This window comes from Dendrobates tinctorius, unplaced genomic scaffold (genome assembly GCF_039654945.1).
Source record: "Dendrobates tinctorius isolate UK_male_01 unplaced genomic scaffold, ASM3965494v1 ptg000171l, whole genome shotgun sequence".
NCBI classification, from domain to species: Eukaryota; Metazoa; Chordata; class Amphibia; order Anura; family Dendrobatidae; genus Dendrobates; species Dendrobates tinctorius.
The window spans coordinates 5,862,063-5,874,356 of NW_027361838.1; the positions used below are offsets into that span (position 1 = coordinate 5,862,063).

Sequence of the window (12,294 nt, forward strand, 5' to 3'; positions counted from 1 at the left end):
TATTTGAGTGTGAAGATAGAGTACAGCACTCAGATTTTTACAGCAGTCCCATAGAGAATGAACGGAGTGGGTCCGCTATCACCTGTCTAATAAATGGATGATATCTAGTGATGAGCGAACATGCTCAGATAAGGCGTTATTCCGACCATGCTCGGGTGTTAGCAGAGTATCTTCAGCTTGGTCGAATAATATGTTCGAGTCCCCACAGCCACAACACATGCGGGGTTGTCTGTTTCTTAGGCAGTCCCAGTATGTGTTGCAGCTAACAGCCGCGAAACATGCAACTGCAGGGACTAGAACATATTATTCAAGCACGCCCAAGATACTCAAACAACACCCAACCATGCTCGGATAACCCGTTAGCCAAGCACATTCGCTCATCACAAGGGATAACATTTAAAGATGGGAATAACCCTTTAGAGGGGTTGTCACCCCATAAAATTCATTACCAACAGGACTGACGGAGGCAGTCAAGTGCTGAAAGTGCATTTTATTCTGTAGGCAGCATGTTAAAAACCATTGGGATGGGCTCAAATTGTTGTAATATAGTTTTAAATGTGAAAAATTAACCCCTTAATAATGAAGCCAATTTTCATTTTTGCTTTTTCCTTCCTTTCTTTCAAGAGTCGTAACATTTAGTTTACTATCGACATAGGCGCATGAAGTCTTGTTTGTTGAGGGACAAGTTGTAGTTTTAAATTATACCACACATTTTACCATACAATGTACTGAAAAATAGGAAAACATGTTCAGCTGAGCATGATTACAGCGATACCAAACATATATAGTTTCATTATTACTTTGACTTTACTAGCTTAAAAAAATTCTTAGCTTGCAAAAAGTAAATAAAAATCGTTTTATGTCACCATTTTCCAAGAGCTGACATTTTTTTTTTATTTTTCCATTGGTGGAGCTGTATGCGGGTCTGTTTTTGGCGTGCCAAGTTGTCATTTCTATTGGTATTATTTTGGAGTACGTGCTTTGTATTGCAAATCTGGGGAAGTGATGGCATCCAAAGCATGGGAATTCTGGCGTTTAGATTCTTTTTTTCTTTATGGGTAAAAACATTTTAGATCTTGATAAATTGGACTTTTACAGGTATAGCGATAATGAATATGCTTTATTTTTGAATCGGTAAAAGTAAGGTGATGCAAACTTACGTCTGTTTATTTATTTTTTTAACTTTTTAAAATCATTTTAGAATCCGCTTTCCATTCATTTTTTGTTGTTCCTGGACTTGAATCTGGGGTTCCTTAATCACCTTTTCTATATACAGCAATGTGTCTTTGCAAATAACGATCTCTCCTACAGTAACCCATTGGGTGATTGTGGTCAGGAAGTTAGGGCCATGGCTGCTGGCACAAATGTGCCACCAATATTACGCCACTTAAGGGCTTGTGGAGATGACCGTATGAGTGTGAGCCGACCAAACATCGGATTGCAATATAACCAGTGTAATTCTATGGGGCCGTGCACATGTCCAATTTTTTTCCCCAGACAGAATTCGTCAAAAGAAAAAAAAAAAAATATAGCAGAATGCTCGAGTTGAAACAGATCATTGGATGGCATTCAGCCATGCAAGTCACTGTCCATGCAAAACAAAGAACTGCACTCAGATGCCTTCTGAATGCAGTCCCATTTTCATGGACTGACAGAATAGAGAAGATGGAGACACCCTGATCAGCATAATCAGCCTGATTCTCTCAGATGTGAGAAAAATATTGTCATGTGACCCTAGCCTAAAAGTTGCCTCAGAGACTGACAGCAGCATTTCCAAACAGTGGTGATCAGAACTAGCTTTAATTGCTGCTGAGAGTGGCAGGTGCCAGCTGTATTACACAGTCAGCATGTGACCTGTATGTAATGGCCTCTGCTCCATACACACACCCCCTTCCCTATTACATGCTGAGTAGGGAAGGTGTTATGCATAACTTGTCATTTATAACCATTGTATCACCAACCACCATCCTAAATAAATCTGATTTTTACTTTTAGGAATTGTACGTCAAGATCAGATTAATAACCAAACGGTTATAATTCATTACCTCAGCTTCCACATCTACACTGTGCTTCAGGAGCAGCTTCAAAATGTCCACATGTCCATTCTGACTGGCGGCTTGCATAGCTGTGTGTCCAGCACACTGTCCATTCACCTAAAAATAAGAATAGTTAAATAGTTACATTCTCATCCCTGACAGAAATATCTAACCAAGATGTTGGCTATTGTTATGCACTAAATTGTCAACATGAAGAATTTACAACGATGTCAAAGTTATAAAAATAAGTCTTATTCTTAAACATTTGCAGAAAAATATGTATTGTATTTCCAAAGGATGAGGGGAAGATAATTCTTCACTAGAGTTGAGCGACTTTGGTCAGATCGGGTTTCGTGAAACCCGAATGAAACAAAATTTGTTTCGGATGAAACTGATCCGACTAGGGCAAAAAAAGTCGGAGTTTCGTCTGAAACACGACTCCAATGCAAGTCAATGGGGAATAAAAGTCGGCATTGAGCAGATGACATTCATCCACTCAATGCCGACTTTTATTTCCCATTGACTTGCATTGGGGTCGGGTTTCAGACGAAACTCCGACCTTTTTTTGCCCTAGTCGGACCAGTTTCATCCGAAACAAATTTTGTTTCATTCGGGTTTTACGAAACCCGATCTGACCAAAGTCACTCAACTCTGTTCTTCACCAGAGGCAACTAAAGTGGGAAATTACCAAAGATGAACTACAGATACAAATCAGATCTATGGTTTAACATAAATGGATCTGATTGCCATCAGGCGCAGCTCATCCTCACGAAGTTTTCACTAGCATACAGTATTAACCCCTTCACTACCAAGGGTGGTTTGCACGTTAACTACCGGGCCAATTTTTACAATTCTGACCACTGTCCCTTTATGAGGTCATAACTCTGGAACGCTTCCATGGATCCCGGTGATTCTGACATTGTTTTCTCGTGACATATTGTACTTCATGTTAGTGGTAAAATTGCATTCAAATAACTTGCGTTTATTTGTGAAAAAAACGGAAATTTGGCGAAAATTTTGAAAATTTCGCAATTTTCCAACTTTGAATTTTTATGCCCTTAAATCACAGCGATACGGCACACAAAAAACTTAATACATAACATTTCCCACATGTTTACTTTACATGAGCACAATTTTGGAACCAAAATTTTTTTTTGTTAGGAAGTTATAAGGGTTAAAAATTGACCAGTGATTTCTCATTTTTGCAACACCATTTTATTTTTAGGGACCACTTCACATTTGAAGCCACTTTGAGGGGTCTATATGATAGAAAATACCCAAAAGTGACACCATTCTAAAAAATGCACCCCTTAAGGTGCTTAAAACCACATTCAAGAAGTTTATTAACCCTTTAGGTGCGTCACAGGAATTTTTTGAATATTAAAAAAAAAATGAACATTTAACTTTTTTTCACAAAAAAAATACTTCAGGTTCAATTTTCTTTATTTTACCAAGGGTAACAGGAGAAATTGGACTGCAAAAGTTATTGTGCAATTTGTCCTGAGTACGCTGATACCTGATATGTGGGGGGGAACCACTGTTTCGGCGCATGGCAGACCTCAGTAGGGAAGGAGCGCCGTTTGACTTTTTCAATGCAAAATTGGCTGGAATTCAGATCGGACGCCATGCCGGGTTTGGAGAGCCCCTGATGTACCTAAACAGTGGAAACCCCCCAATTGACCCCATTTTGGAAACTAGACCCCCCAAGGAACTTATCTAGATATGTGGTGAGAACTTTGAACCCACAAGGGCTTCACAGAAGTTTCTAACGTACAGCGGTACAATTAAAAAATCATATTTTTTCCACAAAAATGATCTTTTCACCCCCAATTTTTATTTTTCCAAGGGTAACAGGACCCTAAAAGTTATTGTGCAATTTGTCCTGAGTACGCTGATACCCTACATGTGGGTGTAAACCACTATTTGGGCGCATGGCAGAGCTCGGAAGGGAAGCAGCGCCATTTGACGTTTTTAGCTGGAATTGAGATCGGACACCATGTCGCGTTAGGAAAGCCCCTGATGTACCAAAACAGTAGAAACCCCCCACAAATGACACCATTTTGGAAACTAGACCCCCCAAGGAACTTATCTAGATGTGTGGTGAGCACTTTGAACCCCCCAGTGCTTCACTGAAGTTTATAACGTCCGGGCGTGAAAATAAAAAAATCGTATTTTTTCCACAAACATCATCTTTTAGTCCTCATTTTTTTATTTTCCCAAGGGTAACAGGAAAAATTGGACCCCAAAAGTTGTTGTCCAATTTGTCCTGAGTATGCTGACACCCCATATGTGGGAGAAAACTACTGTATGGACACACGTCAGGGCTCGGAAGGGAAGTAGTGACGTTTTGGAATGCAGACTTTGATGGAATGGTCTGTGGGTGTCATGTTGCCTTTGGAGAGCCCCTAATGTACCTAAACAGTAAAAAAACCCCACAAATGATCCCATTTTGGAAACTAGACCCCCTGAGGAACTTATCTAGATGTGTGGTGAGCACTTTGAACCCCCAAGGGCTTCACAGAAGTTTATAATGCCCAGGCATGAAAATAAAAAAATCGTATTTTTTCCACAAACATGATCAATTAGTCCCCAATTTTTTTATTTTCCCAAGGGTAACAGGAGAAATTGGACCCCAAAAGTTGTTGTCCAATTTGTCCTGAGTACGCTGATACCTCATATGTGGGAGAAAACTACTGTATGGGCACACATCAGGGCTCGGAAGGGAAGTAGTGACGTTTTGGAATGCAGACTTTGATGGCATGGTCTGCGGGTGTCATGTTGCTTTTGGAGAGCCCCTGATGTACCTAAACAGTGGAAACTCCCCACAAGTGACCCCATTTTGGAAACTAGACCCCCTAATGAACTTATCTAGATGTGTGGTGAGCACTTTGAACCCCCCAGTGCTTCACAGAAGTTTATAACGACCAGGCGTGAAAATAAAAATATCGTATTTTTTCAACAAACATCATCTTTTAGTCCCCAATTTTTTTATTTTCCCAAGGGTAACAGGAGAAATTGGACCCCAAAAGTTGTTGTCCAATTTGGCCTGAGTACGCTGATACCTCATATGTGGGAGAAAACTACTGTATGGGCACACGTCGGGGCTCGGAAGTGAAGTAGTGACGTTTTGGAATGCAGACTTTGATGGATTGGTCTGCGGGTGTCATGTGCGTTTGGAGAGCCCCTGATGTACCTAAACTATTGAAACTCCCCACAAGTGACCCCATTTTGGAAACTAGACCCCCCACGGAGCTTATCTAGATGTGTGGAGAGCACTTTGAACCCCCAAGTGCTTCACAGAAGTTTATAACGCCTGGGCGTGAAAATAAAAAAAACATTTTTTTCCGCAAAATTATATTTTTGCCCCCAATTTTTTATTTTCCTAAGGGTAACAGGAGAAATTGGACCCCAAAAGTTGTTTTGCAATTTGTCCTGAGTAGGCTGATACCCTACATGTGGGGGTAAAACACTGTTTGGGCGCATGGCAGAGCTTGGAAGGGAAGGAGCACCATTTGACTTTTTCAACGCAGAATTGGCTGGAATTGAGATCAGACGCCATGTTGCCTTTGGAGAGCACCTGATGTGCCCAAACAGTGGAAACCCCCCAATTATAACTCCAACCCTAACCTCAACACACCCCTAACCCTAATATGAGCCCTAGCCCTAACCCTAGCCCTAACCCTAGCCCTAACCCTTGCCCTAACCCTAACCCTAGCCCTAACCCTAGCCCTACCCTAACCCTAACCCTAGCGGGAAAATGGAAATAAATACATTTTCTTTTAGTTTTATTATTTTTCCCTAACTAAGGGGGTGATAACGGGGGTTTGATTTACTATTTATGGCGGTTTTTATGTTTGGCGGCTGTCGCACGCTAAAAGACGCTTTTTATTGTAAAAATAGTTTTTGCATCACCACATATTGAGAGCTATAATTTTTCCGTATTTTGACCCACCGAGTCATGTGAGGTCTTATTTTTTGCGGGACGAGTTGACGTTTTTATTGGTACCATTTTCGGGCACGTGACATTTTTTGATCGCCTTTTATTCCGATTTTTGGGACGCAGAATGAACAAAAACCATCATTTCATGAATTTCTTTTGGGGGGGGTGCGTTTACACCGTTCCGCGTGCGGTAAAATTGATAAAGCGGTTTTATTCTTCGGGTCAGTACGCTTACAGCGATACCTCATTTAGGTCGTTTTTTTATGTTTTGTCGGTTTTTTGCAATGAAAACAATTTTATATAAAAAATAATTATTTTTGTATCGCTTTATTCTGCGAGCTATAACTTTTTTATTTTTTTGCGGATGACGCTGTATGGCAGCTCGTTTTTTGCGGGACAAGATGACGTTTTCAGCGGTACCATGGATATTTATATGTGTCTTTTTGATCGCGCGTTATTGCACTTTTTGTTCGGTGGTATGATAATAAATCATTATTTTTTGCTTCGTTTTTTATTTTTATTTTTTAAGGGGTTCGCTAAAGGGGTTAACTAATGGGACAGTTTTATAGGGCAGGTCATTACGGACGCGGCGATACCAAATATGTGTACTTTTATTGTTTTTGGGGTTTTTTATTTTGAAAAAATGGATTTATTGGGGAATATTTTTTTTTTTTTTACTAATTTATTTAGCGATTTTTTTTTTAATTATTTTTAACACTTTTTTTTTTTTTTTTTTTTACTTTATTACCTTGTCCCAGGTGGGACATCACTGTCCTGTGACAGATCGCTGATCTGTCACATCACAGATCACTGTGACAGATCAGCGATCTGTCACAGGCATTGCTGCAGACTTCCTCATGCCTGCGCTTTGCAGGCACTGAGGAAGCCAGCTTCCTCAGGCCCCCGAAGGCCCCCGTCGCCATCTTGGATTCGGGGGCCTGGAGGAAAGGAGCCCCCCGCAGCAGCGCTGCACATTGCGCTGCTGTGGGGGGCTCAGGGAAGCACGGAGGGAGCCCCCTCCCTGCCGATGCTTCCCTTTAACCCCCGGTACACCGCGATCGCGTTTGATCGCGGTGTGCAAGGGGTTAACGTGTCGGGGGCGGTCCCTGACCGCCCCTGACACATTGTGCCGGGTGTCAGCTGTGATAATCAGCTGACACCCGGCCGCGATCAGCGGCGCTCACCACGTGGGCGCCGCTGATCATGGTGACGTAATATTCCGTCCATGGTAATTAGGTCCATGGTCACATGGACGGAATATTACGTCAATTGTAGGTAAGGGGTTAAAAATATACATCTATCTATGTCTGTTAGTTCAAAAGAGCGTCCAGAATGAGCGTCCTTACATCCACATCTGGCCTCTTCAGCAAGTCTTCTACTTTAGCAACATCGCCATTTGCAGCCGCTTTCACCAGTTCCTCATTAAGATCTCCAGATTCTTGGGTTTCAAATAGTTTCTTTAACAGTTGCGACAGTCTCTCTATGGAAACAAATGATTGCCAGACGTCACAGGTCATCATACTTCTAGGGAACCGGTCGCCAACTACATGCTGCCCTTTTCTGAAGAGAGCATGAAGTAAGGGCAGACACACTGATTTCAGCAGTATAAAACTAATGGACTAAAGTTAAAGAGTTTCAGCGAAGTTACTCTTTAATCCTTAAAGGGGTATTCCCATTTGCAATATCCTATTCCAATATGCAGTAATACTAATAATATTAACAAATACCTCAAATTAGAAACGTAGTATAGTTTTTCCAATTTGCTTTCTCCCTTTCCTCTTGTACAATCATTGTAGGACCTTGGGTATCCATGGTTACAACCACTAGCTGTCACTATGTCAGTAGTCGTAACCATGGATACCTAAGGTCCTGTAATGCCTGCACATGAGGAAAGAGACATAGTGAATCAGAAAAACTATACTACATTTCTAATTGGAGGTATTTGCTAATATTATTACATCCCTTACATATTGAGATAGGATCTTGGACATCGGAAAACACCTTTAAGTCTTTAAAAGTCCCGATTATCCACGAGCTGCTACTGATTGCTAAAAACTGTCAATCAGCAGCAGGCGGGCGTGCAGCAGCAGCTCATGTAAAATTCTGACTCTGGTAGTGCGCTGCAGGGGTTCTCCAAAACTACTTAATGGTCTTTTAAACAATTTTAAAAAAATGTTGCATAAATCAATAGTACAAGCATATATAAAAAGATTTGTCATATAAATTAGAGAAATATGCCACTTTCTCTACTTAGGAGGCACTTCTCAGTGAAAATTTGACTTTGTCAAAACAAGACTGACCTCCAGCTTACTGAGCTGTAAGAATGCAGCTACCTACTTCAGTTTATGTAGAAGGCATGGGAAGGATGAGTGATGCAGAAACACAGGCAGTTCATGCTGCAGCTTTCTAGTAGCATTTTACCTCTCCCCAAAGTGTTGGATGCACAGCTACACACACACACACACACACACACACACACACACACACAAACACACAGTGCACATTATGATGTCTTTCATGCTGACACCTATGAACATGATACTTATAGACAGGACAGCAGGAATATGACATGTATGTGTGTGATGTGTATGGGAACCATTGTAGAAACTTATCTGTACCCAATGGTTTATATATAAAACTGACAATTCTTAAAACTGACATTACTTGGCAATATGATGATTCTACAGGTCACAACGACTAACCCGATACCACACTTGTAAAGTTTTTTTGTTTTGCTTCAGGGTTTTTTTTTTTAAAAAAACGTAAAAAAAATAAAATTAAATTGTTTTGCATTGCAATTTTCTGACACCCGTAACATTTTCATTCTTCTGTTGCTAACAACCAAGCAAGAAAATACCGAAGAGGACCCGTAGACAAGAGAGAACCAGACAAGACATAATCTTCAATATATACCTTTATTAATAATACATAAGTGGTGGTATAAATACCATAAAATTAATATATAAAAAACACTAAGCACAAGTGGGACAATTTTACACAATATAAAAAAAAAAAAAACCCTGATGAAGGATTAATTCCGAAACGTGCGTCGGGGAGCACAATTGTGGGACGTGCTGGACCTCAAAGGTATAATTATTTTGGCAATTTCATTCAAGCATTATTTATTCCTAGCGATTCATTTGCACAGCAATGTAAGTGCAGTCCTTGTTGTACACTGCACTTCAGCAAGCAGTGGTCTTATCTAAACGCCATATTGGTGCACGGCACTTTATATACTACATCACTTTAGTTTTGCACAGCAATTTTTTGCAAATTTTCCTCTCCTCTTTTTGTCTTATGCACTGGCACACTGCACTTTAGTAAGCAGTGTCTTTATAAGTTGATTCACTTTACACTGTTCACTGCTAATGTGACCATTATTTGTTACAAATTTTCACAGGATTAATTGATTTTTATACACTGGATTTTCTTCACAGTATTATACAATTTTTATTAAGAGGAATTTATCATTTTTTTATTTTTATTATTATAATAATTTTAAAAAAAAATTTTTCTTTAGGAATATAAAAATATATATATTTGTATGAATGCATATGTAAATACCATATAATTGGTCCAAGCTATATAATATTTTTTTTATATTGTGTAAAATTGTCCCACTTGTGCTTAGTGTTTTTTATATATTAATTTTATGGTATTTATACCACCACTTATGTATTATTAATAAAGGTATATATTGAAGATTATGTCTTGTCTGGTTCTCTCTTGTCTACGGGTCCTCTTCGGTATTTTCTTGCTTGGTTGTTTGTAACTAGTGGGTTTACCACTTACCTTCACTGAACAATGGTGGTAGCACATTTAAATTATACAATACTTATTATTATAATTATTATTTAGATTAATTGTATAGATATATCCTAAATATTCAGTGTTCGTGTGTCCTTTCTCATTCTTCTGTTGCTAAAGTGGTGTAATGACTTACTAATTACATGGTGAGATTACATTTTTATTCATACCATTTTGGGGTATATATGATGCTTTGACTGCTTCTTAAAAGAGGTTGTCCACTACTTTATCATTGATGACGTATCCTCAGAATAAGTCAACAATGTCTGGCCGGTCGGGGTCCGACAAACTGGCACCCCCGCCGATCAACTGTCCTCTGTGTCAGCGGCAAAGGCTGAAAAAGCTAAATTGCGAAGCTCCTCAGTCTTCTGATAGTGGCTGCGGCTGGGTACTACACATTCAGCTCCTATTCAATCAATGATTCAACTCCTGTGATGCCCCCCAAGCTTGCCATAGCGGAACACAAGCAAAGTCCCAGTGCCTGCCATGATGGAACAAATGCGATGTCCCCTATGCCTGCCATGGCGGAACACATGCAATGTCCCCTTTGCCTGCCATGGTGGAACATATGCGACGTCCCCTTTGCATGCCATGCCGGAACATGAGACATCCCCTGTGCCTGCTATGGCAAAGCACCTGTGAGGCCCCAGGACCTGCCATGGCAGAACACCTGTGAGGCCCCAGTACTTGCCATGCCAGAACACCTGTGAGGCTCCAGTGCCTGTCAGTGGCTAAGATTCACAGATATATTTACTGCAGTGTTGTTGAATTGCAGTATATAGAACAAGTAATCAGACCACTGTAGGTTCAAATCCTTCAAGGGTACTAAAAAATACAAATAAAATTTTTGAAAAACATAGTATGGCAACCTTATGGCAGAATGCAATCAAGCATAAATGAGCACTTCTGGATCAGCACGCTCCACCCCCCTCACACCAGGACATTTAATGCCCCAGATCATCCAGTGTCAGAATAGGGATAAAAGTCAGTAAAGATAAATAACGAACTATAAATATTAGATACAATTGAGATTTCAGATAAGAACAGAAAAGTCTCTAATGTTAAACATACATACAAGAAAATAGTGGACAAATCTCACATATTAGGTCTGGCTGTGTATGAAAACAGCCTCACGGTCTCTTGTAGTCTACCAGTGACAGACAAATCTGGGAGTTTACATTTGAATAAGTCCAGTCCTTAGTTCCAGAATTGGATAAGCAGGTATCCGCAGGCAATTAACTCAGCAAATCAGAGATGCGTATTAATGAGACAATCAGCAGCCAGCCAAACAAGCATTCAGAAGTTTCAGCCACCAAATCTATAAGGTTATTCTCCATCATCTGACTTTGAAGAACTGGGGTATAGTCACATCCATGAGAAAAAGAAAAAAGGAAGTAAAATGATGTAACTACCTCCGGTTGCACTGCTTATTGCTGATCCTACAGATGCCACCTTGGAGACAGCAGTCGGGTTATATGTCCACGATGTTCCGCAAACTTCCACTTTCAAGTCACTGTCTGAATAAATCTGCTGAACTCGTCCAACTTTACCCAAAGTCTTGAAAATGCAAAAACATAAAACGCAATTAAATATCAAGTAAAGAGGAAAAGTAAACTAATCATTCACACAGATTAAAATTTTTATTTAATAGAAAAATGTAAGTATCCTATCAGTTGACGTCACTAACTCCAATTTCACATATCACCTTACTTGTCTACAATTTTTTTTTTTTTTTTTTTGACATACAGGAGCACATAATCATAATATTTCAATGTACGCAAGAAAAACGAGCAAACTTCAGACTGATGCTTCTATGGCCACGGCTCAGTGTGCCATTATTTACATTAAATACATTTACACATCATACATGTATGAAAAGAATACAGGACAATAATTACAGTACATGTTTCATAGCTCGCTTGTCACAATTTGAAATAGCAACCACTTAAAAGGTGAGCGGCCGACCTAATACCACAACAACTTTACAGAGACCCCAAAAAGACCAGATATTTGAAAAGGGAGAAAATATCTAGATGAACTTAAGGTTTTTGTTTGCTTTTTTTTTTTGTTTGTTTTTGGTTATTTTTGTGGGGTTTTCTTTTTAATATGCATGCTTAGATATCACAGACTTTTTTCTTTGCAGTATCCACTGTTTTGGTCACATTCAAAGAGATCTTATATATTTTTGTGGCCAAGCTCTAATAGCTTTCATAATCCAATATGAACTAACTTTAACCCCTTTACTACCAAGGGTGGTTTGCACGTTAAGGGTATGTGCACACGCTGCGGATTGGGGTGCAGATTTGGAAAATGAGGTATCACTGTGGAAAATAGGAGTAGTGAAAAAGGATTTAATCTATTCTCCTCCACGTATGGTGGACACTGACCTAGGGACTTCTTCTAGCCAGGTCAGTAGGCCTCATAATTCAGTGCTGAGGTCACATCATTTTCCACTACTCCTATTTTCCACAGTGACGCCTCATTTTCTGGTTACATAAATATTTGACAAAC

The 12,294-nt window shown here is 39.8% G+C and overlaps 1 protein-coding gene across 2 annotated transcripts in view; it reads right to left on the reverse strand.

Moving 5' to 3' along the window:
- Window positions 1-12,294, reverse strand: part of MIB1 (MIB E3 ubiquitin protein ligase 1) — a 211,074-nt gene that overhangs the window by 88,288 nt on the left and 110,492 nt on the right. For both annotated transcript variants that reach the window (XM_073550850.1, XM_073550851.1), the window contains exons 8-10: window positions 11,196-11,340; window positions 7,323-7,456; window positions 2,046-2,153 (exon numbers count right to left, since the gene is read on the reverse strand). In XM_073550850.1, the coding sequence (XP_073406951.1) occupies window positions 2,046-2,153; window positions 7,323-7,456; window positions 11,196-11,340 (387 nt within the window). The remainder of the gene's footprint in view (window positions 1-2,045; window positions 2,154-7,322; window positions 7,457-11,195; window positions 11,341-12,294) is intronic.